A 25817-nucleotide genomic window follows, 5' to 3' on the forward strand; every position below is an offset into this window, starting at 1 on the left:
AGAGCTATCATTTTCTCCTACCTGCCTGGACACACTCTTTCTATCTCTTTCTGCTCTGCCAGCAATGTGAGAACATCTGCCTGTCTGAGCTCCATTGCTCAGACTCCATTTTAAACTAGACTACAATATGTCTTTGTAACTGGATTACCATTTTAAGCCTGCCTGAACAAAGCTGCTGTATCTGTTACTCTTCAACAAGTATTCAGAGCGAGTAAATCTTATTTTTACCTTCTACAAGACTGTGTTGTTGTTATTTTAAGGGGGAGAAAAGAAAGAAAGGGGGGAAATGCCAGGAAAATCCAGTTTGCCTTGAAGCATCATGGATTACTTAAACTAAAAGACTAAAACTAGCCTATCTGATCTTCCCTTATGGGAAGGAATGACACTGTGCTGAACATCTAACTTAAATCCATCTTTAATTTTTTAAATTTGGTAATTTATATAGATTATATTATATATCAAATATAATCTATATTATGTAGATTATATTTGACTAAACTGCGGGAGGCAGTGGAAGACAGGAGTGCCTGGCGTGCTCTGGTCCATGGGGTCACGACTAAACGACTAAACAACAACAATAGATTATATAAACTGGACACCATTGTTTGGAAAGGCAATATAGATGTAAACAAGAAATAAATAATGAATTTGATAAACCAATGTACATGGTGATTCACAGAGTTGGATATGGCGAAGGGATGGTCCTTGGCCAAAGAAGCTTCAGCTTTAGCCCTGTTGTAATTGTTGGTGCAAAATACCTATATAAGCAGGAGAATTCCTGGGTCCAAGTTTGGGACAAGTACTCTTTGGTGGGAGAACTCCAGCAGGTATCTAAAGTCACAAAATATGCAGCCAAGTAAAGTGTGGAAATATAGGCTGCTAGACATTTAAAATATGCCCTTTAAAGTGAGTTCCAAAATGTCCCCTTAAAAAGTCTCTTTCCAAAGTTTCCCTTTACCCACAGCATAGGAAAAGACCATACATTTGGTAACTTAAAAAATGATTTACTTACAGTTCTCCAAAGGTCAGATTCATGTGCTTCAGAATAGTTACAAATGCAGAAAAACTTAGCTTAGTTTCCAAGTTGATGAAAGATTCTAAATTATTTGTACAGGAACTCAAGAGAGCCATGTGAGAGCCTTGCAGCTGAGCTGGAGCAACCAGCTCAAACCTCTTCACACGCTGAGCTCCTCAAGGAGACTGGGGGAGAACAAAGGCTTGATTACCTAGTTCCTCCCAAGGTGAGGGGAAGTGGCAGGAGAGTTTACTCTATAGTACTAACCCCTTAATGTGTCAACTGAACTTAAACATATTGGTTATATGAGGCTGGTTATACCACAGTAATCACTACCACACTCCAGGCCATAAATGTGATGGAATCGTTCTGTTTTGATAATATTAGAACAGAACATTTCATTGCCAGCTGCCGCCTTGTCAGTTGCATCATTGCGCATTCCACTGTGCTGGGCATATTTGCGCCTCCTGTTTACTCACCATTTCTCTTCCAAGGCCTTCATGACAAAAAACTGTGCTGTGACCAACATGGGAACAGTCACATTGGCTGCCCTTGGAATCTCTCTGATAATATCTGCATCGCAATCCAACAGCTTTTCTGGGTGGGCAAAACAGAAAAAAGGGGGGGGGACAGGAAGACATACTTTCCAAAAGAGTCTTCTATTTATTTTTGCCTTTGAGCAATACTGAGTAAACTTGGGCCAATACATTAAGATCATTAAGAAGTGGTAATTGATACAAAGAGGATGGCCCCCTGTCTGTGTTTTCCAGCCAAAATTACCAGGAGAGCTTCAATCACATGTATGACAAAATGCTTTTTTTGAATGCTTGTTTGCTTTCTAAGCAGGGAATCTAATGCCCAAACTGAATTTTCACTCATGAAGACCTTCAGAGTGGCTTAATTTGAGGAGACAAAAATAATCCGAGTTGGGGAGGGAGGGTCCTTCTGATTCGTTGGTCATTTTTGGAGCTGTTAGCAGCCCGGGCCCAATTTATTAGTGTTCCTTGCTTTTTCATTATGTGATCCCAGCCAAGCAGGGACCACATCAGAAGCACGATGATGTCACAGGGAGGTTTATCTTGACAAGTGACATCGGAATGCACAATGGATCAAGCATTTGAGCAACACAGCTGCACCTGGAGCTGCATGCCAACGCTCGTTCCGATGCGCACTCAAGGGCGCATCTGAGCTGATGCTCCTGCTTCAAATCCACTTCCCTTTGCTGCCACATATAGTGCAGCAATCAGGGAGCATCAACCTGGACATCTCTTTGATCAAGGCTAGGGAGTTCCACAAACAAGGGCCGAGCCTAGCTGCTCCTTAGGTAGACCCTGGGCTGGCCTGACCTGAAAGTATTAAGCAGATGAGATCCAGAGGCACCAAGGAACTACCTGGGATCGGGGTGGTTGGCAGAGCCATGCGGGGACCTGGGACAGGAATGCTGCCCTTGCTTCCTCCACCTGCAGCCTCAAGGGTCCTGGTGCACAGACCAGGAGTCTCCAAGGTGGGTAGGGCTGGTGCACAGGCAGGTGGAAGCTCCTGTCATTGACAGGTCAGGGGAAGCTCACACACCTTGCAATTCAAGGGAGTATCTATGGCCTGCGAGTTGATGTGTTGGGTCTTGTGGGCAAGAGTGAGGAGCAATTGGAGCCTGGCTTGCATACCGGGTGGGATGCTGTGGAAGAAGAAGGTCCTGACGCAGTCATTGACCTGAAGGCGCTGGATCCTGGGATTCCCCTCGTTTTTGAGTTCTTCCACGGCCATCCAGAAAAGGAGTGGGGCTTCAGCGTTGTGCATCTTGAGAAACTGCCTGAAGTAATCCAAGTGGATGGGGTTCTGCAGCACTTCTGAGAGCGCCCTATAATGGGAAGGAGACATTAGGCGCTGCTGAGGCCATCAGCTCTTTCACCTAAATCACATATTTTTGTACACAGGTCCCAGGTTGTGAATGATGATGGGAAATAGAGGCAGAGAGACCCTTCCCTGTCCTCCAAGACACTGAATCCTAAGAACTGTCAGCATTGCCTGAAGAACCCAACCCCAAAGGGACCTGCAAAATTCTGTTTCAGAAAATCTTCACTTCAATTTAAAATAATGCTCCTAAGTCTCATGAAAGACAGTGTGATATAGTTCTCTTATCATTTCTTGTATACCACTTTCTCCTGGTTTAAACAGTCTTGCAGGTTTCTGAAGTGTTGAAATCTTTGCAGTGTAGCCCTTTGCATGTTTTCACAGAAATAAGTGCTGTTGTGCTCAAGATGACATTATTCCATCCTGGATAAGTGTCTAAAGAACCACAGCCTTAAACCTCTCAAATCTATTTGACAAGAGAGGATGTTATGGAAAATGTGCAGACCATTGGCCTATACTGCACTCTGCCTCAACTCTCTGAAAAATCTCTTGGCTGTTCTCAGTCTATGAACAAACTGGAAGATGGTCTTGGTAGCCCAGAATGGGCAGTTAGTGGGGGCCAAACCAGACATGACATTGAAAGCATGAATTTGCAGGCAATAACAGCGTCCCCATAATGAACCTCCTGTCTGACTTGGCCCTGAGTGTTGGAGCTAAGTGGCAGGTTGTATCTCTAAGGCACGATGATGTCCTACCTGGGCCTCAGAGGGGGCTTTCTTGCGGCAGGCCCCTTCCTCATGAAAGACAAGCTTGATCGGGTCCAGTGGAGATTCCTTCTCATAGATAACGGACGACTGAACACGCCTGCAGGGGAAAAGAAGCGCTGCCTCCTTACAATTAGCCACGGGAGGCGGCCTTCTGCAAGCCAGCGGTGCTCCACTCAAGACCACCACCACAGTGACCTCATGAAGACCACCACAACAGCACCTTGCAAGATCTCAGCACAATGAAATTCTCCTGCATGAAAACATTCTTTCTTCACCCTTATTCCTTCTCAGAGCACAACCAGACATGACAGCCAGACTCAGAACTGCCACTGCTCCACAATCGTCTTCACTCCAAGCTCCCCCTTAGCTTTGCTCTGTTCTCTTCCGATGGAGGCGAGTAGGGCACTGCCCCATGAACCTCAGCCTGCCCTCAGCCAAGCCCCACCTGCCAGCCTTCTTACTTAAACAACCAGTCCAGATTTGTAGAACTAACTAGAATCAGAGAACCGTAGAGTTGGAAGGGACCCCGAGGGTCCTCTAGTCCAACCTCCTGCAATGCAGGAATCTCAGCAAAAGCATCCATGACAGGTGGCCACTGCTTAAAAACCTCCAAGAAAGGAGAGTCCACCACCTTTTGGGGAGTCAGTTCCACTGTCAAACAGCTCCTACTGTCAGAAAGTTTTTCCTGATGTTTAGTTGGAATCTCCTTCCTTGTAACTTGAAGTCATTGGTTCAGGTCCTTCCCTACAGAGTAGGAGAAAACAACCCTGCTCCATCTTCCATGAGACAGCCCTTGAGATATCTGAAGATGGCTATCACATCTCCTCTAAACATACCCAACTCCCTCAACTGTTCCTCCTGGCGCTTGGTTTGCCTCTTTGCTTCCTTTCCTTCGTCCCAGTGCTGCCCTCAGTGCGGAGGAAGGATCAACTGGCTCTCTGCCTCTCATTGGCTCCGGCTCCACTTCCTGCCACCCCCGCCAGTCCCAACAGGCACCAGCCCCCACTGGTCTCTCCTCTGCTACTCAAGCTGGACAAATCCTACCCTGGTACCAATACCCCAGGGACTCACCACTTGATGGGGAACTTTTGCAGAACGCCTTGAAGTTATTGCTTAGAAGTTCCACAGCCATCTTGGGGTTCAGCCGGGCCAGCTCCTCAAATGTCATGCTGCTGTAATCTGTCTCCAGGGAGGAGAAGAAGATCAAAAGCACTCTTTGGTCCCCTACAGCCAGGACAAGGGATCATGCAAGGAGAGGGTCTATGTACTGGCAGCGCCACCATGGAGCGCATGATGTGCAATTCTATGTGGCGGCACATTGCTAAAGGTTTTGTTAAAAACAGCTGAGACAGGTCCAAGGTTTTATGTCATTTCAGTTAAATGCAAACACTCCCTCCATGCCACCTATGAAATAGAAGCACTTTGGTCTCCTTAGACTTCCTGCCGTCTGGACTAGGAGACTAACAGCGCAATCCTAACCACTGCTACTCAGAAATAAGTTCCACTGAATTCATGGGGCATGCACCCAGGTCAATGGCGTTAGCGCTGCAGCCTAAGTGAAAAGCTTTTCCATAGGAACTGAGCCCCCCCTGCAAGCCCCTCTGTCTGCACTCTGGCCTTGCACATGGCCAAAGGCTCTTCTCTGCATCTTGCACACAAAGATGTATGCCAACCCCCTCTAATCCCTGGATTCAGCAGTTGTTAAAAGCCAATCAAGTCCTCTAATTCCGGGAATAGCCAAGCTAGCTTCCTGGTGAGGTGATGGGGGATGAAATGGAGTCGAAGGCAGAGAGCTGCAGTGATGTGACCCAGAAGTAAAGCAGCGAGCTGGAGAGAGAATGAGAGAGCAATGTTTGATGTCTGCTGGAATGCAAGGCTGCAGCTATGGGGAAAACAAGGTTCCTTTGGGGTGGTAATGCTGTGGACCTCTCCATCGTACGCTCAGGTTGTGTGCAAATATCATAATGACCTCATATTCTCCTCTGTGCTTCATTTCTAAAAGGAAACACAAAATCTGGGTAAGCGCCCGGAATCTCGCACTTGCTCAGAGAGTGGGGTAGGATGCAACACTATGCCTTCTTTTGAGTCAATTGCTTCCTTCATCTGCCAGTATGAGCTGCCAACAGAATTTTATCCTCTGTGAAGTAAAAACGTTTCAGGAGAGAATTACTTGAAGAAAACTGGCTGTGGGAATTTCACCTCCACCCGCCCCCCAATATTTAGCAAAATGCCTTCCTGATTTGCCCTGCCCTGTAAAAGAGCAGGGGGGATTTGGGCAGGGAGACCATTTCTGCTCAGCCCTAAATCCCTGTGAGGATGCAGCGCAGATCTGCTCCAAGTGGCCGGCCCCTGTGGCAACTTAAACCTTGCCTTCAGCCAGAGGAAATAAAAAACATTGCTCTTGAGTGAGGTCTTCTTCTCACCCATCTTGCGCACCACAGGCTCTGCCTCCATGAAGATCGAGCCCCCCAGGCCCAGGTCCTGAGAGCCCATCATCTGCCAGTGTTCCCCCATGAGCAGCTCAAAGTCTCTCATGCCAGCCAAGGTCTGGCACAGGTGCAAGGCCTCCGTGATTCTCCTGGCCAAGCGGCGATTCTCGTCCTTCTCATATGGCTCTTCAGCACTGAGTTTCTTTTCCTTGCCGCTCTGCAGTGACAGACAGGTGGACAAGGTGCATCACGCAAGTGAAGAATGAAAGTATGGAGAGCAGGATTAAAGGCCAACGAGCGTTCAATTACAGATCCATAGCGGTGGGACTATGCCTTTCCGACCTCCACATTTCCTCCTTTAACTTTGTTTGTGCTTTGGGAAAGTTGCTGAACTGCAGGCAAAGGTCACATCCACATCATACATTTGAAACACTCTTATAACCACTTTAACAGCCATGGCTCCCCACCTCACCCCAAAGACCTCTGGGAACTGCAATTTGTTAAGAGTGCTGGGAACTGTAGCTCAGTGAGGGGCCTCCTCAGCACCTCTTAATAAACAACAGTTCCCAGGATTCTTTAGGGGAAGCCATGACGGTTAAAGGGGTGTTGTTGACACCCATCTGTCTCAAGAGACAATGGAGTGTAGCTATGGGGGTGAAGTCAAGCCACTGCATTAGGGTGCAAGACTGGGCAGTGTCTGTCGGGAGATGCAGCACAGAATCCAGGGTCATTCGACCAGCTGCCATGTTATAGATTAGAAATTGGAAACTTTGTTGGAGATTGCAGTCAAATACAGCTAGCAAGCATAGGGCTAGTTAGTGCCACAGCATGTAGTTCCTAGACTTTCCTCCAGAAAAGGAGGATGTGAACCCTTGTCTTACTGTTCCTCTCTCATTCTCTGCATCATGTAAATACAGATGTGCTTAAGTTAGCTCTGAGCTTAGAGCACATGTACAGAACTCTCTTTCCTCTATTTTCTACCCAAGACTTTTTTGCCCGTATTATCCATGCTTCTGCATGGAATAATGCATGACTGAGGCCTTGAAACTGTAAATAAAGCATTTTAAACTTACTTAACAGTGTGTGATCTGCTCACACACTGGAGAGAGAAGTGCTGTGAGTACCTCAGAATGGGATAAAAAGGTTTAACAACCTATATTCCTAAGACTATAATGCTGGTTAACTTTTGTGAGTTTAATCTCTGCTACAGGGGCTCTCTACCTGCAGGAGAGTGTGCAAAACCCACTGTTCTGAATCCAGGCATCCAGGCATTTTCTTTTGTTGTTCACCTCACCCACACACATGGGTCCCAGAGATTCATATTTTATTCCCTCACAAACTTGTGGCCCTCCAGAAGTTGTTGGACAGCAGCTCACATCATCCTTGACCACAGGCCACGCTGGGGGGCTAATGGGTGCTAGGAATCCACCAACATTTGGAGGGCCACAGGTTCCATATCTCTCTTATAGGTGAACACCCAGCATATTCTAAACTGTGGGGGAAACATGACCCTTTGATCACACCCTGACACCTCATGAGCCCCTCACTGCCCTGGTGGTTCCAGCTTACCACATAATACAGGAACATTTTATCGTCGTGCTGAAGGAAATCCTCATAAAGGAAGCTGAGTATCTAAACGGAAAGCGAGAACGGAGTCTTATGTAGGTACTCTTTCCATTTCAGGCAAAAGGCAACAGCTTTCAAGCTTCCTGCAAGCCAGCTCTTTAAATCAATTAAACCACTCTGCAGTGAGAGAGAGAACTTTATCTTCTTCGACAAATCCTATGCCACACAAGCCTTGGAAAGACATCTAGGTAAAAAGCGGTGCTGCTTTGCTACTGAAAAGGTTGGGCAGCATGGCTGACTTCACTCTACTGCAGCAGGTCTGAGGAACCAGGCGTTGCTGGACTCCAACTCCCAGCTTCCCCAGCAAGCCTGGCCGGTGGGCAGGGATGATGGGAGCTATAGTCCAACAACATCTGGAGGGCCACAGCTCCACCCACCCCACCCCCCAGCTGTGTGTGCACTTCGCCTCTAAAGCGCATTCTTTCCCTCAAAGAATCCTGGGTGCTGAAGTTTGCTGCTGGGAACTGTAACTCTGTGAGAGTTAAACTACAGTGCCCAGAATCCTTTGAGAGAATGAATGTGCTTTGGAATGCGTTTTAAAGGTATAGTGCTTACACAGCCTCTTATTAAATTAGCCCCTTCTCTTGGCACTGCAGAGTGTGAGTTCTGTCTCTTCCTCTGCACCATCACAGGATTGCACCTGTCTTTGGTACCCCGGCTGCTTTTCTATTCCAACATCCACAAAGTCCCATCTCTCCGTTGTCCTCAGCGTCTTCTTTCTGTGCTTCCATTCCATGTTATCTCCTGTTTCCCTATCCTAAGGCCTCTCTGCACTTCTCAATCCCCTTTCTTTCTTTCTTTCTTTCTTTCTTTCTTTCTTTCTTTCTTCCTTCCTTTCTTCCTTCCTTCCTTCCTTTCTTTCTCCCTCCCCCTCCCTCTCCTTCTTCCACTGTCCTGTTCCTTCTCACAGAGTTCACTGGCAACAGCTCACAAGGCTTTTACACCCTCAACAGTTTGCGCCAGTTCAGGCTTCTCAGATACAACTAAGGCAGGTGGTGTGTTAGGGACCTGCAGGGTGCGCCAGGGGAAGGGGGGCTGGAGTTTGACTTAGGAGAGGGGGCCTGTGATTTGTGGGAACCTGTACCAGCCAGGAAGCAAGAGTCAGAGGCAGGGGGAGCTCCAGAGCTGGAAGGTGGAGCGCAGGATGGTTTGGAAGAAGAAGAGGAGGCGGAGGCAAGTCAGGCAAGTGAAGGGCCCCCCTCTCCCACACCTCTGTCTCCCAGAACCATGAGGGGACTGAAGAGGGGTGAGCAGAGGAAGCTTCCATGCAGGCATTATCTCCAGTTGCAACTGCACAGCCCATCAGGGTAAAGGGGGAGTGGTCCCCTGTTGCTGCAACTGCTCCCTAGAGTCTGGGCCTGGCAATAGCTGCCTAGATGCTAGGTTGGTGTGCGTGGCCATTCAGAGCCATAGAAACGACTGTAAGTGTCCACTTTTGACAATAAAGAGTTAACTATGTGCTGCATGCATTCCTGACATGGTGTGCCTGGCTGCCTACAGCAGGCTAGAAAAACCAGCGGCAACTCTGCCACACATCTCTGGATACAGGAAAGGAGGGGTTATGGGCTTACGAGGGGCATATATGTTTCCCACAAAGAAGTGGGGAAGCCAGGGCCACAAAGAATGGATATTTGGAATTCCTCCTTGTTTTGGGGAGGGGGGTGCAGGGCATGTTGTCTATGCTAGACCCTGATTATAATATGCCTACTTTACTGGGTGAAATCTCAAGTATGCTTCCTGCTATTAATTTTCATGGAGAGAAAACAAGCTTTCCCACCTTACAGATTTCTTTCTGTGCCTTTAGTACCCAGGGTATAACATGTCCAGAAGGAAGGAGATTTTGTAAGTTCCTGAGAGTTGTCAGTTTCAAGGGGAGGTGCCAGTTGCTGTTCTGGGTCAGGTACAGCTCACAAATCCTTTCTCCCATGACATGGCGCAGAAGGATGTTCCCTTCGCCAAGGGAGCAGAGCATCATGCGCAAAAAGTCCTCCAGGTCATGCCACAGGTCTAGGAGATGCACCTCCAGGCCATAATCCCTGCGCAGCAAAAACTCCCGGAAGGGGCGCCCTGCACATTTGTCGGCAGTGAGTGCCCAAGGAAGGAAATCTAAGCACATGGGAGACTTGACAAGGGTTTTTAAGGCAAGCAGTGAAGGGAACTGGACCACAGGAGTGGAAGAGCGCAGCTTATTATAGGTGATTGCGTTAGCAAGCTCATTTGCCAGAGGAGAGGACATGAATTCGCTTGGACTGCTTTTGAAGCTTGGCGATTCATCGGAAACGCCCATTGCTGAATCCCTGATCTGATCTGCTGGAGAAGGACTGGAACTGGCAGAATGTCTTGCAGAATGTCTTGCAGAATGATGGTGCGTCTTGTGTGCCGGACTGCTTCTGCGTGACTTCTTCTTCCTGCGGCTTTCTTTGTGCTTCCCTCCTTCAGAGTAGCCCTGGCCTGTTACATGGTCCCAGACCTTCCTCTTGCTTTCCAAGCTGCAATAGGACTGCGTTTCACTGCTGCTTTGCCTGATGCTCATGGGTGGCCGAGGAGACACCGCCTGCTTCGGCAAACCTGCCCTGTGCAGCCTTTCCTCATACTGCTCAAGGAGATGGCGGCACGCTGGCTCCTTCTCCATCTTCAACTTGCAGTGGATGTAGAAGTTTGGGAGCCAGTAGCTTTCGATCTTGAACAGGGCCACCTTTTGCATCTCAGACAGGATTTCCCTCCGAGAGCGGACGTGTTGGGGGTGGTAGGGAGTCATTTTCAGAAGGGATTCTGCAAATGTTACAAAGCATTGGGGGAAAGAGGAGTTAATGGTTCATAGAGTTGTGAAAGAAGAAAATGGTCTTTCTGCTGACTGGCTGGGCTTCTTTTTAATCCTGTGTCCACTTTTGGGATGACTGCTCTTTTAGGCTGCAGTCAGATGGCAAGTTTGACAGAGGGCACCATATTAGCTATTCGTTGCCTGGAGGGTGCTCAGACACTCCCCACCCCCACATAATGGGATGCATTAAGGGGAAAAGGCACCAGTCCACCCAAAAATATTAATGTTTTCATTTGGCGTCTTGTATCAAAGAGGGAGTCTGAATAGCCAGTGGCGGAATCATAGAACTGTAGTGTTGGAAGGGACCCCAAGGGTCATCTAGTCCAACCCCTTGCAATGCAGGAACCTCAGCTAAAGCATCTGTGCATGCCATCAGTGGTCTCACAAGTTGTCAAACTTCCAATGGCTGAGACACCGTTTTTCTCTGACTTACACGTCAATCATATGCATGAATAGATTTTTTTAAAAAGCATGTATGGGTAAAAGTTATCTGTCTTCTGAGAAGTCTATACTGTGTGTTCCAGGGTGAGTGGAGTCACTGTTATGGCCATGCCTTCTGATAGTCATGAAGGATAGCCCTATCAACAGCTATCAGCCATTGTGCCTAAATGGAACTTCTGGGTTCAGAAGCAGGAAAAAGAAGAGATGTTGCCTGCAAGCTCTCTTTGCGGGCTTCCTGGGAGCACGAGACGGGCCTTTTTAGGAAGCAGTGTGCTAGACTCAATGGACTTTTTTGAAGGAAACTAGCCAAGCAGTATCACATGCAGAGACACAACAGGTGACTTCAGTTTCCTCCACAGGCAGGTGACTCTGTGGGGAATCATGGAAAGATGCAGTGGGGAGTCACTGATTTAGAAAGAGGCACTTGGGGTTCCCAGGAACCTTTAATTATATAATTAGTTCTCTTGCAGCATCACGACACTATGAGAGTGTGTCTCTTACCAATGGTTGTGTTGCAGAGGATGACAACGGTGGAGCCCTCCTGCAAGTGAGTAGCCATCAACACCTGGATCAGGGACTCGTACAGATCTTGCTGGGATTCATCAGTCTCGTCAATCCCAAGTATCCTTTCCGTAGCGAGCCAGAACTTGGTCAGCTCTTCCCCTGTAGATTAGACATAAAGTTAGGACTACGCATTCCAGGCAATATCTGTAATGTCCTGCTGGGAAGGAATAGGATTTTCAGCTAATTCTTGAGGGGGGTTTGGTTGTGAAACTTGGATTGCAAAATGGTTGCTTTCTGCTTTAAAGGCTCTCCTCCACTGAAGGGGCAAAAGCTCACAGGGAGGTTAAAAGTATACAGGGATGGTTTGCTTAGGAGGGGCGTGGAAGGTTAAAAACATTCCTCTCCCTGCAATCCCCCTTGTGGGGAACAGCTGAGAGCAGTGAGAAGGAGGCTGGACTACAGGGGTAGGGGAATTGTTCTTTATCTGGAGGCCTAGTCCTTTCTGTTGTTCAGCTGATCAGTGGGAAGGTGTGTTGTGGGCCATATAAGATTAATAAGGTAAGGACCCCCTGGACAGTTAAGTCCAGTCAAATTTGACAATGGGGTGCAGCACTCATCTCACTTTCAGGCCAAGGGAGGCGGCATTTGTCCACAGACAGCTTTCCAGGTCATGTGGCCAGCATGACTAAACCACTTCTGGCGCAACAGGACACTGTGACGGAAGCCAGAGCGCACAGAAATGCCATTTACCTCCCTGCCCCAGTGGTACCTATTTATCTACTTGCACTGGCATGCTTTCGAACTGCTAGGATGGCAGGAGCTGGGACAGAGCAATGGGAGCTCACTCCGTCACAGGAATTTGAACTGCCAACCTTCCGATAGGCAAGCTCAAGAGGCTCAGTGGTTTAGACCACAGTGCCACCTTAACCACATAAGTTAAGGCGACAAGCAGACTTCTGAGGAAGATAGAAAAGGGGGCATATTTTCCGAGACTATACATACTGACTGGAGAATATGCACATGTTGGCTGGAGAATGTACAAGATTCACCTGAAATCTGCACATTTCCCAAAGCCTGTTGGGTATTATACATAATGGCCAGATAATGTACAAAATTCATTTGATTCATGCAAATTACCCAAGGTCTCTTGGAGATTATGCTTCTTGACCAGGAAATATGCACATTCTCCAGGAGGTCTGATGAATGTACACAATGGCTGCTTGTTATGCACATTAACCATTCAACTTGAATTCTCCTTAAAATATCAGGATGGAGGCTATCAATTCATTAGCACTTTAAAATAATAGGGCAGGCTACCCACCTGCAGCATGAGGGAAGACAGCAAGACAAACAACTGAGCCAGAAGTTGATTTGCTATTGCAAACATATATTTGTATCATGCAAGCTGCAGAAGTGAATGGAATCAAGGCTCCCACCACAGCTAAAGAGTTTGCTGTTAAGCCTTTTTAAATTGTGATATCTTTACCCCTAGAGAATGATAGAGTGTGCAGAGGCAGGTTTTTATCAGATATATCCATAGAAGGAGCTGGACAGATGTTCAGCCCCACGGATCAGAGAGAGGAGGTGCAGAGTCTGGGGTTGCCATTTGTTTCCCGCTGTGTAATTTCTGTGTGCTGCGCTTCCCCTTTTCTTACCTGCCATTCCTTGCATGAAGGCGCGGAAGCGCCACATCCCCCGGCTGCCCCCAATGCACTTCTCAAGGAGCCACTGGTCAGCCTTGATCCACCGCAGCATCTCCGCTGTAGAGCAAAAGCAAAGCGACACACTGAAAAGGTGTACTGGCAGGGCACCAAAAAGTGTATTGGTGGCACCAGCTTGGCTGCAAGAGTTGCCAGAAGGAGGCGCACAAGGCACCATCCAACTTGTGCAGCCTTTTATTCTCCCAAAGATATCCTGCAAGGCAGCAGAGGCTTAGTCTCAGAGTTTTCCTTCTGCTAGATGGGCTCCCTTCCCAGGTGGACGAGGAATCTGCTCGTGGGATTTTTTGTGGGTTCTACATTAGTTTGGACAATCAATCAGTTTCCCTGGTTGTTGTTTTTTCTGGCAGATAGTGTCTGGAATGTTTCTTTTAGCGTTTCATGTCAACTCTTACCTGCCTCTGGAGACCGGATGAAACTCAGGAGCTCTTCACAGAGAAGGTAGTGCAGGCACAGGTTGGTTTTGCAGAAGAAAGGCAGTCGGTGTTTTTCCATCCAGTTCATCAAGCCTTTGTGCTTTGATACCTGTATTGGCCCAAAACGATGTGCTTAATTGAGACCAGATGTATGGGAGAAAGTCACCAGTTCACATTTAAAGGTGAACCTCCCTAATTTGCACTTTCTGAAACAATGCAAGAACCAAAACACAACCACCCTTCAGAATTCTCAGTGCTCCAAATTTTGCAGTGCAGCTTTCTGGCCTAGTAACATGCACAAGAATGCATATACTGGGCTAAATGTATATAAAAATGCATATATTAGTGAAAGTAACGTACAAAAATGCATTATATTACATTTAGGCATTTTATGAGGGTATTGTGGTTTTTTTAAGGGAATTGATGTGGAAATGTGGAGAACTGAAGATTGGAAAAAGAGGGAGAGACAAAAACTGACAGATTCACCCATCCCTAAAGAAAAAATTGTATCACATCTGCAAAATCCTGGCATCCAAGAAATTTGTGGTTTATCATTTTCTTCACAAGGAGGTAAAAGACAGCTTACTTGACTGGCACTATCTTGCAGAAAGGATTACTGGTTGTATCACAACACCCCACAGCCACCCCAAATTCAGTGTCAAGGAAACTCAACAGCAAAGACAAAGATGAACGGTTTCAAGCAGAAGTAACCAACACAGTTGCCCTCAAGACAAGGTTGTACTACAAGTCCCATCTGCCCCAACCAGTTTGGCCAATGGCCAAGAATGATGGGAGTTGTGGTCCACTAACATCTGGTGGGTGCCTCGTTGACTATCCTTGGTTTAGAGGGTGAGATAGATTAAAAAGGGAGATGAGGGACAGAGAATAATAGCTATGTGAAAAGGATAGGATTGTGATCAGCTTTATAGCCCATCCACTAGAAGTCTTGTCCCTTCTGGTCCTCTTTGATGTCTCAGTACCAGACAGAGCTCTCTTATTCATGAACTGGTTGTGCTCACGCTCTTCAGAGAGAGGCAAGCACTTCAGCAAGTCGTCTTTGTCATTCCGCATGGACACAGCAAGGCAGTTGTGCGTCTGCTTTTGTATGCATGAGAGTCTGAATTCCGCTCATATTATGCCTTGGTGGAAATTAGGTTGTCCAGACACACAAACAGCAAATTGCAGGATGATGGAAAATGGACTAGCATGAGAGATTCCAATCATCACCCCTACCACAGACCAAACACCAATAGTTGCATTTTGGACACCACACATTGAAGAAGTCGTCTATTCGATTCTGTGTGGGACTTCAAGCTAATATCAGCAATACCATCAATGCCACTCATCCCCATGTGCAAAAGGCTGCCAGCTTTGGAAAATATCGACATTTACCAGGTTGCATGGTAATTCTGGCCAAAGATACCATTGACGAGTGCTGTGCATGAAAATAGGGGTCTGACCAAACACCTGTGGAGTGAGAGAGAAAGAGAGGGAGATGGAGAGAAAGATACAGAAAAAGATGGTTAATGAAGTCTCTACTTTCATCTCCAGCTCTAGTTTCTACTGGGATATAGTCATTGCTTTTTAAAATGATAGTACTGTTACACACCACCCCAATCTCTGAACAAGGCGAGACTCCAGGGGTTCCAGGCGCTGACCCAGGATTTGTTTCTTCCTTGAATAGGAGCTTGGGGAGGGGTGTTGCAAGCACTGGAAAACAAAGCAGGTAATGCACAACAGGTGAAGGCATCCCTGCCCGCTCTCTGGTTTGTGCAGCAACGTGTAAACACATATTGAAATGTAGCGGGGCAGGGGACAACCTCACTGAATTTGAAGTCACTAATATGTAATATGTACATAGCCAAATATACTGAGTATTAGAGGGAACTTACAGGAAGATTCAGGAATGTGTTGAAGAAGTCAGCAAAGATTTCATTTTGCATCAGAACTGTCAAGTGCTTCTTGGCAATCAGTTCTGCAAAGAAGAAGAGCATGATTGTGGTGAAAACGGAAGTTTGGGTTTGAAACAGTAAAGTTATCCACTGAATTATTTGCACTCATCCTTACTGCAAAAAAGTTGTCTTTTGAGGAAGCAGGTTTGTTGGGTAACACCTCCCAGTTACAACACATGAATTTTGCGGTATGTGACTGAATATCTGAATATCATATATGATATTCATATATGATATATCATAACAACAACAACAACCAGTAACTCCCTCCCACAAATACATTTTAAAGGCCAAAGGCCTGGTTATAGAGGAACATTATTGCCGGCACCTAAAGATACTCTATTTAGTGAAGGTGCCAGGCGAGCCTCTCTGGGGAGAGTATTCCATAAGCAGGGAGTTACCACAGAAAAGGCCTGTTCTCCTGTTGCCACCTTCCAGAGCTCTTGTGGAGGAGGCAACTGAAGAAGGGCCTCAGATGATAGTCTCAGGGTATGGATTGGTTCATATGGAGAGAGATGGTCCTTGATTATTGTGTTGGAATTGGTAGGAAGTGAGTCTCATCCACTGAAAAAATTATGAAGAGATATTGGTGTAGAAGAGCCAGTACTGACAGCATAGTGTTTTGAGTCCTGGGCTTGGCTGTGAAAATCCCAGTTTCACATCCATGAGGGCTTCTCTGAGAGCCTTTGGGCGCACCATGGCCATCTATCTGCCCAACCTATCCCAGGGTTGTTGTGACTGGGCTAACGTCAGTTATGCCACCACCCTGAGCTTCTTGATGGAAAGGTATGATAAAAAATACAGTGAACAAATAATACGTGCGCGCACACACACCAACTCTTACTCATTCTATTCATGATGAGTCTTGGTTGAGGATGCTTTCACTGTTGCAGCATTTCAAGGCAGTTTTTGCTGAGCTCTGTTCTGTTATGATGCGTTAGAACAGTTGCTGCTCCAGCAGGTTCCACATTCCACCAAGGCAGCTCTTAGCTGATCATGATTTTTCTCCCCATTTGTTGCACATAACATGAAAAATTATATTGCTTTACAACTATCAAAGATCTCCTTAGAGATCTCCTAACTATCAAAGATCTCCTTAGAATGTCCTGCAGCTGTTCATAGACTCAGCAGAGTCCAGGGGTGAAGTTTTCCCCTGAATGGCAGCACCTCAGGTTCCTGTTGGGCTGCTGCATGTTTGAACTTGCTCTGTCCTCCCTTCCCAAAATAAACTCTCTGCACATAGAAAAAAAGCAGCAAGTCGGCTAGGAAGAACTCTTGTTCTTTGTGGGTGGGTGTATGCGTGACTGTGTGCAGGGAAATTCAAACATACAAACATTCATTCCCACTCGTACCTAAAGTGGAACAATCCAGGAAATGTTCTGCCATTTAGTTCATTGTTAACAGGCCTTTGCATATCCCAAAACACACATTTCCCTAGCATGCATGTTGTACATGTGATCATGGAGTTATGATATTTGGGCATTAATTGGAAATTGTTTCACACCAGCCCCACCGCAAGCCCACCACATACCTCTAGAGGTATATAGCACCACACTTCCCCTGTTGCCACCCTCTGGTTGCATAGGGGAGCAACCAAGATGATCAAGGGTTTGGAAACCAAGCCTTATGAGGAACGGTTGAGGGATCTGGGTATGTCTAGCCTTGAAAAGAGGAGACTGAGAGGAGAAGTGATAGGCATCTTCAAATATCTGAAGAGCTGTCACATGGAAGATGGAGCAAGCTTGTCTTCTCCTACTCCAGAGAGTAGGACTCAGTCCAATACAACTAAATATAAGGAAGAATTTTTGACAGTAAAGAGTTGCTTGACAGTGGAACAGAATCCCAAAAAAGGTGGCAGACTCTCCTACCTTGGAGGTTTTCAAGCAGGGATTGGATGGCCATCTATCATTGATGCTTTAACTGAGATTCCTGCATTGCACAGTGAGGGGTTGGACTAGATGATCCTTGGGTCCCTTCCAACTCTAAGATTCTAATTTTCTATTATTCTCTTCCTTAATAGCCTGGGGAAAATAATTAGGAACAACCACTAATTCCCGGTCCATGATAGGATAAAATTATTAGTTATGTACACAGACATAATGGCAGCCAATGGAGTAAAACTGACTTTGCAGCTTGAGATGATAAATGCATCATTCACACTGCTAGTGTAACAGAATCTTGTGGCACCTTAAAGTCTGTCTAAAACCAGTGGAGAGCCATCATTGTCAATGATACGGAAGCAGATGGAGAGCAATGGCGTAAGGCAGGTTTCCATGTTCCTATGTAGCGCATGCATTCTAACAGCAGGTGGCAGAATGAGATCAGAAACCATGCATTCTAATCCCAGAGTTTGTGGAAAGTGCAGCAGGAAATCCCAGTGGCATGCTAAGAATTGTTAATACAATGGATTTTCTTCCCAAATCTGGATTACTGCTGCTTATCATCTCTGACTTAGATGTTGCAATAACTCCCAATTACTGCCACACAGTTTCTGACGTATGCGGATTAAGTGCAGGGCTAGCACTCCAAGAACCGGCCATCCTGATTCCAGAGACCCCCCAGTCTCCCCGCCCTGCACAGCTTTGCGCACAGACTTTTAAGCATTAGATGACGAGGTCATCTGAAGGCCCGGTCAAGGCCTGATATTGTAAGCAAGGAAGAGCCATTTTATGCAGGGCCCCCTAAAGTGCCATTTGGCGGCGGCTGCCAAGCAATGACTTGCTTCCTCAGTCTCCACAACAACCCTGACAAGGGCCAGTGGCTGGCACAAGATCACCCAGTGAGCTTCACGGCTGGGAGGGGATGTGAGCGCTGGTCTCCCAGGACCTAATTCAGCACGCTTAACACCAGGCAGGCTCCGGAATTGTGTTCTCTGCTATATGCAGTCATTCCAGCTACTGTGCAAATGGTGCCAGGCGAAGCCTCATGTCATGAAGTTCAAGTGACCAAGAGAAAATGTTCCCCTTTCTAGACTTTCATGTGAAGCAGGATGTCTTGGGCAACACATGTACCAAACCTCAGCTTGCTGTTCAGTGTAGCACAAGTCTGCTGGCAATTGCAATGGCCTGTGAGTTGAAGAATCCATTTCAAGTCTATTATTTTTCACAGAGTATAAGCACTTGCTCCTTGCAGGCATGTACCATGCAACCCCAGCCTGTGGGATACAGGACTAGTATTCCTTTCCTTTTCTTTCTTATATTTCTATGCCACTTTTCACTCCCACAAGTCACAAATTGGCTTACAAACCCTGGAGTAGCAGTAACACACACACACACACACACACACCTCCTGGCGTCCCCGTCCCCCCCACCATTGTCCCTGCTGGCTGGGGCTGATGGGACTCAGAGTAAAACAGCATCTGGAGGGCTAAAGATTAGCCAGCCCTGTCCTAGGGAGAAGATGGGGGAGAAAATTAAATCTGCACTGATACTAGAAAGAACACGGTAAGGACCCTGCCTTCCGCTTGCCTATGATTTGCCTGGTCTTGTCCTCTGCCCACAGGCCTCTGGGCCAATCAGAGGGTCAGGAAGCACAGCGTGCAGATTAACCTTGTAATGCTTGGCCAATATCCCACTATCATACTACGCAGGCTGTGTTTTCACCAGTATGGTAGTCACACCACACCTGGACTCAAATGCACCTGGACTCGATGTGTTGGAGAAAACTCCAAAACGTCACTCTATGGCATCCTGTGGTTTTTTTGTCCTTCAATGAGACATCAATGTGTTTCATCCTGGATCACTTTAGACTGACGTTCTCCCCAGCTTCAGGATAGCTGAGGCACACACTCGTCTGTCTACTGAATTAAAATGGGGCGTTCATCATTCTCACAGCCAGAACACCTTTTTATTAGAGCATATAAAAGTGAGACTTAACTGCCCTACTGCTCCTGATTCTGCAGGAGTCCTTGATCAGAACATGGCCTCTGATTAGAAGTAGGCAAGTCCTGTGCAATGGTGCATGCAGAGATATAACAGGCCACCTCCGCTGAAGGTTAAGTCATTCTGCAGTCCCTCTGCATTGGAGTGACGGAATAGTCATACCTGATCCAGGTACGTCACAGGGCACAATCCCTCACACACCCGGGGAGGGGGGTGTTGACTGGAAGAAGGCATGGCCTTGATAGCAAATCATGTAGAGCTGGAGCTGAGAGTTCATTCCCGCCCCCCCCCCCGTGTGTGTGTGTGTCCCCACACATTGAGAAATTGCACCCCAAATAGAAGCTTGCAAAAGGTGTGCATGCTTGCATGGAAGTAAGTTTCAATGAAATGTCAATAAACCAGTTTCAACAAATGTGAGAGCTGCAGCTTGGTGGCCCAGGATCTTGCTTTGCATGCAGAAGGTCCCAGGTTCAGTCCCGAGGGAGGGCTGGGAAACCTTGCAGAGCATCCTACTCAGGTGTGAAAATTACCTGCTCCTTGGTAAGTGAGCGCAGGACTGACGCTTGTTGCCTCAGTCCTCTTTCCTCCCCATCTGCCTTCTGAGGCCACGGCCTCTGCATTGCCCCAGATGCATTGCAGACACACGTCATAGTCAAGCCTATCAGTGCCAGATGGAGCTCCTTTTCTGGGGGGAAAACAGAAGAAAAAAGAAGAAAGCTTTCCAGCGCTATCTAGATAACCCCCTGACCTTCGCTACACACACACACACACATTTTGAAACCAGCGACCATCTACCCCTGACCTGGCAGCTTCATCAAAGGCAGCAGGGAATCTTTCAATATTGATTCGTTATAAAAGCAAATTGAGCACGTAGGCTTCTGTGCGTGAGAATTTCATCAGTCCTGCTACCTGGAAGCCAGAGGCTGTAAATCTGCTAGTAGATGAGCACATTCTGCACCAGTTCAAATCACGAACACGAACCTGAGACATAGGGAGGGGAAGACCAGGATATTATCTGCAGAATCCAGTGCAAAAGCTCTTGCTGGGCCATATTCTGCAAGCAGCAGCTGCACAACTGAATGCTCCGTCCGAGTGAAATATCCCTCCATGTGGAAGAGCAGCATGCTGTGGGAAAGGCATCGCTTTTCTCAAACATGCTTTTTTGCTGCATCCAGAGAGATGCTTTTTAGCAGGGCTCAGAAAAAAGCTTTCCACCCCGCAGACTGCATAAGCTGACTTCCAGGGCTGAATTAGATTGGCAGGGGATGTCACCCACCCACAGCTGCTGCCTACCCCAGGAAAGTTGACCAAGGTCCTCCTGGCAATGATGTAGGACCTGACATCCTCATGCTCAGAGTTTCTGGCTCTGATCCACTCCATGGCTGCTGCTGCTGCTGCTGCAGGCGAAAGTTGCAGGCAGTCATGTGCCTTTCTTCACAGTTGATGCTTCTCTCTTTGAAGGACCCAAAGATTAAGGACAAGCGGGGGCCTTAGCGCCCAGAGCCCACTAAGCAGGCATTCTCCAGAGGTCACCTAGTCACCGACTTCCCCATAGGGTGAGGTCTGCTGTAAAGGGACCCCTGACCGTTAGGTCCAGTCACGAACGACTCTGGGATTGTGGCGCTCATCTCACTTTACTGGCTGAGGGAGCTGACGTTTGCCCGCAGTTTGTCTGGGTCATGTGGCCAGCATGACTAAGCCACTTCTGGCGAAACCAGAGCAGCGCACGGAAATGCCATTTACCTTCCCGCCAGAGCGGTACCTATTTATCTACTTGTACTTTGACGTGCTTTCGAACTGCTAGGTGGGCAGGAGCAGGGACCGAGCAACGGGAGCGCACCCCGCCGCGGGGATTTGAAACACTTACCTTCTGATCGGCAAGTCCTAGGCTCAGTGGTTTGGACCACAGCGCCACCCGCGTCCCTTTTTGAGGTCTGCTGTACTCCTGTTTAAATCATACTTGCAGTTTCTAAGTTTGCATCTCTACATACAAATCAGCACATGCAAATTATATGCAGATCTGGGTCCTCTTTTGCCTTTTTTTTTTTAGGGGTGCCTTTCCTCTCTTTTTTTGCTTTTGTAAGTAGCCCCCCCCCCCGCCCAGCCTGAGCATCCCATGCATTGTCAATCTCTGGGGCAGCGGTGGGAGAACCTGTGGACCTCCAGACACTGTTAGCTACACTGTTCCCCCAACCCACTTGCAGCACGGCAAGGGAGAGGGATGATGGCCATCCAGAGGACCTCACAGTCTCCAACTCTGGCTCTGAACATTGGCAGGGAGAGGTGGTAGCTATGCATCTTCTGTAACACTGAGGCTGTGCAAACACTAGCAACTTAAAAGGCAGCAAGGTGTGTTTCAAGTCACCTTACTGTAAACATCAGAGGGAGGGCAAAGATGTCACCCTTCTTGATGTGCCTCTCCCACGAGAGGTCTGGAGGGTGGCAACACAAGAAAGGGGCTTTTCTGCAGTGGCCCCCTGTTTGTGGAATGATCTCTCCAGGGAGGCTCCCCTGGTGCCTTCATTAGACATCTTTAGGTGCCAGACAAAAACCAGGCCTCTGGCTGATTGACATCTGATGCCCTTGCAAATGTGTTGTGGGAGTGGGATTATTGGGTTGTCTTTTCTTCTGTGATATATATACATATATATATATATATAATGCTGTGCACCTCCTGAGATCTGCAGATGGAGGCCTGTATACAAATTAATTAATTAAGTAAGTAAGTAAGTAAGTAAGTAAGTAAGTAATTGTTTGTGTTTACTTTCACTGCCCCTGCACATGCCAGAGCTCCTATTTGGGAAGCTGCCACCTGCATATGGGCAGGGCTGTCTCCAACGCACACACCTGGCTTAACTGCGAAGCGAATGTGCCTTAAGTTCTCTAATTGGATGGAAGCTGGTTTGAGGGAAAATGCATCAAACGGCAATATTTCTCAAGGAACTAAAGGATGTGAATGTAAATACTTTACATATACTGTATTCTTCTTTAGCTATGTGTTCTGCAAGCAAAAGCTTTTGAATATTTTAACTAGTGTTTGGACACTATTTTAAATTCAATAAAAGTCAGTATTGCACATGACATTGGCTTCTTAGCAATTTAGCTACTCTGCCAACATATAAGCCCCAGTGACCTTTCAACGGACTCAGAACAATCAAGTCTCTTAAATTCCAGTGCAGAGATAGAATTTTGACACAACCCTGTGTCTAAAATTGAGCCCTGTATAATTATGACAATTAAAAAAGGAGAGGTTGCTTGTGCAGGTAGGAGATGCCTCTAGTCCCTTCAGGTGCGATTGGCCAACGTATGGCCAAAGCCAAAGAACAGAGTACAGTATGCTAGTAAGTCTCTCTTCTCTTTGGCGATCCCTCGTAGCGGAGTAAGATTGTCTTCCATAAACACGGTTTGAACAATGAGTCCATAAGTGACTGTGGAGGCCGATTCTGAATCCATGTGTCCTTTCACAGTGGGGACCTTGGTTTCCGGGCAGGAGTTGATCATGGTTTGGATATGCCAAGCGTGCCTTCCTCTTAGCACATTTCTCCCTTGTGTCCTGAGTTCGAGTGTCTTCAAAGCCCATGACACCTTTAGTAAAGACTGTTCTCCAACTGGAGCTCTCGCAGGCAAGTCCTCCCCAGTTGTCCGTATTTATACTACATTTTTTTAGATTTGCCTTGAGACAGTCTTTAAACCTCTGCTAGTAAGTAAACATGTTTGGAGCTATGGGAAGTGCAGATCTCCAAGATCCCTCACTAGAGGGGGCTCATCTCACACTGGCTTCAAGTCACGCAGCCTCCTGCTGTAGCTTTAGTTGGTAAACAACCTTTGAAAATAGCTTGGGGGGGAGTATGAATTCTGAACAAGGGCAGCCTCCAAGACACCTAAGCACCTTCGAAGAACCTTTGTTCTGACATGCAATGAGCAGGGGGTGAGGCAAGAGAGCGAGGAAGGGACAAAAGCTGACCCCTTCTGCAATCTCCTTGCTTTGCAACACAGAGAAAGGGACGATTGGTACCAAGGAACATTGGTTAATACTGGGAGAACACTTGATATCCCGGATTAGCAATGGAGAAAATGGATTTTTAGCAGGCGCAGCTTGTCATCTAGAAGTCAGGAAAACCGTGGCAGCCCAAATTCTCTCTTCCATGGGGGCTTCCAAACGGGGCCTTAATATTGCAACTGAGTCAAGTCTGAGGAGCACCTGTCTGGAGGCACCTGACATACACCTGACATACCTAAGAAACTCTGAATATCGAAGAAACAGATGTTGGACTAGGGACACCATCAACTTGGTCTACAGTCTCCACACCGAGTTATCTGGAGCGTGTTCTGCAACAGGCAGTTGACGAACGCAGGGGGCTGCTTTCTACCAGAGCACGGGTCAACCGGACAGGAGGCAGCTCTCCTGGTCTTTAGGCAAGAAACCTTCCCATACGTACCTGGGGAAAGGAGACCTAATAAAAACAGGGGTGGGGTGGGCAGGGCTCCTCCTTGCCAGTTGTCTAGAAGAGGGAATTTCAGTTGGCTAGCTATGCTTGCAGAAATCCCCTTTATTAAAGGTGCAGGATCTGCACCCTCTTTTTCAGAGATGAATCTGAGAACTTTTGTGGGCAAAGTACATGCTCTACCACAGACTAATTAATTTGCAATGCCATTTTAAAGATGATAATCGTAAAAATTAATTTGTGTGCCCTCCTCTCTCTGTCCCTAGCCCAGTTTCTCCCCTAGCTGAGCAATTAGGTTCAAGTGACCAGATACGAACTTGTCTGAATAATTGGAGGTTTGTCTCCACTGTGAAATAACCGACCACTTGATGGGATCCCAAACCATGGCATCAGACAAAGCACTGTCTGATGGAAGGGCTTGGAGAGTTGAAGAAGAGGCAGGGGGAGCCCAGGTGACTCAAGGTGAATGGAAGCTGAGTCTGCATTAGGACTTGCCCTCCTCCATCAACTGATCCAGCTCCTCAAGGAACAGGCAGTAACGGTAGCAGCAAGCCACAGCTGCCATTTGAGGGGAAAGGCTCTGTCCAGCCCAAGGCCTTCCAGATGCTGTGGGGCTCCACCACTGGCTGTGCTGGATGGGGTTGGTGGCAGTTGGGAGTCCCATGGCACATGCAGGGCGCCCTGAGCTAGCCTTGATGGCTAACAGTCTCCATGAATTGGTGCAAACCTTTCTACAAAGCCGTCTAAGGCAGGGGCCAGCACTGCATTTTGTAGTGAATTGTGTAAGCTAATGAGAGACTGAACAGAGAAGTGCTTGTCTTTTGTCTGACCCAAACCTACTACCAGTTGATCCCACACACAGTAGCATTATCATGTGCAAAAGCAGCACAGGGTGGTATACAATCAAGTTTTACTCAAAGCATGCTAGTGGAATTAAGGCACTTAACTGAGAGCTCATGCAGACTTCCTTTCATGCCATTTTACTGCTGAATCGAACCTGCTCAGCTTCAATTCTGCGCATTCACACTGTTTTCTGGGCTACTTGCCTCTTGGTTCCTACACAGCTCCTTCTGCTGTCAAGCAAAGTCTTTAATTCCTCATTCCCACTTGCCCAGAGCCATCATATGAGGTTCATGAGAGAAGTGCTCTCTCTCTCTCTCTCTGCCCCTCCATCTCCACAAAGTATAAAGTGAGTGCACACTTAAAATATTAGGCCTTTCAAAGGTGGGGTGTAAGATGTGAAATCGCTTTGAGATGTTTTATGGAATGCAATTAATAAATGCAATTAAATAATATATAAAATGTAAGAGTTGGGGTTAAAGGCATGACAATCTTGGGCTAGGACCTCGGCAGTAATAATGCAAAAAGTAGTTGGGGTGGAGGTCAGGACCGTCTCAGTGGTGGCCCCAAATCTTTGGAATTCCCTCCCCAGGAAGGCGTATTAGGCCCCCTCATTGGCACTTTTAAAGCAGGGGTTTTTTTAGAAAGAAAGAAAAGAAGAACCTGCACCTACCCACCACTCAGCTTTTTGTCCGACACCTTATTTGGTTTTTGCTTTAGGAGTTGTGATTGTTGCCACTGTGAATCTGTGAGGGGTTTTTTCTTTCTTTCTGATCACAAGTTTTATTACCTGATGGGTTGCATTTTCTTAACTGCTGCAAAAAGTGGGTTGAAACAAACACCTTGTTTAAAATTCATTAAAGACCAACCCACCCAAACAAAACAACGCAGCCCACAGTCACCCCAGCAAAATGCAAACACGAAAAAACCCCAAAGCAACCCGACTCCCTTCCCCTGCCTCTTGGAGCTGTTTGCGACGCTAAGATTACATGTGCCGGAGTGCAAGTTCGTATGTTGTTTCAGCGAGCGCGGAGAAAGTTGCGCAAAGGAAGTTCCCGAGGTGTCAACATTTCGGAGAAAGCTCCTCCGCCAGCTGCCCGTCCTCGCTGTC

General features: G+C 47.1%; 1 protein-coding gene across 9 annotated transcripts in view; it reads right to left on the reverse strand.

Annotated features, from left to right (window-relative positions):
* RGSL1 (regulator of G protein signaling like 1) overlaps positions 1–25804 on the reverse strand; it is a 40410-nt gene extending 14606 nt beyond the window's left edge. For 4 of the 9 annotated variants that reach the window (XM_053391133.1, XM_053391132.1, XM_053391131.1 and 1 more), the window contains exons 1-14: positions 19952–20042; positions 17409–17561; positions 15481–15563; positions 14981–15055; positions 13568–13697; positions 13110–13214; positions 11452–11613; positions 9466–10460; positions 7632–7694; positions 6057–6279; positions 4705–4812; positions 3622–3730; positions 2680–2873; positions 1495–1612 (exon numbers count right to left, since the gene is read on the reverse strand). In XM_053391133.1, the coding sequence (XP_053247108.1) occupies positions 1495–1612; positions 2680–2873; positions 3622–3730; positions 4705–4812; positions 6057–6279; positions 7632–7694; positions 9466–10460; positions 11452–11613; positions 13110–13214; positions 13568–13697; positions 14981–15055; positions 15481–15563; positions 17409–17442 (2399 nt within the window). In that variant the 5' untranslated portion in view covers positions 17443–17561; positions 19952–20042. Of the gene's footprint in view, positions 1–1494; positions 1613–2679; positions 2874–3621; positions 3731–4704; positions 4813–6056; positions 6280–7631; positions 7695–9465; positions 10461–11451; positions 11614–13109; positions 13215–13567; positions 13698–14980; positions 15056–15480; positions 15564–16384; positions 16553–17408; positions 17562–19951; positions 20043–25379 lie in introns of those variants that run through there. The other 5 variants (XM_053391136.1, XM_053391137.1, XM_053391135.1 and 2 more) reach the window with 5 other exon arrangements.
* Between the last annotated feature and the right edge of the window lie 13 nt (positions 25805–25817).

Source organism: Podarcis raffonei, chromosome 6, assembly GCF_027172205.1.
Source record: "Podarcis raffonei isolate rPodRaf1 chromosome 6, rPodRaf1.pri, whole genome shotgun sequence".
In the NCBI taxonomy this organism is placed as follows: domain Eukaryota; kingdom Metazoa; phylum Chordata; class Lepidosauria; order Squamata; family Lacertidae; genus Podarcis; species Podarcis raffonei.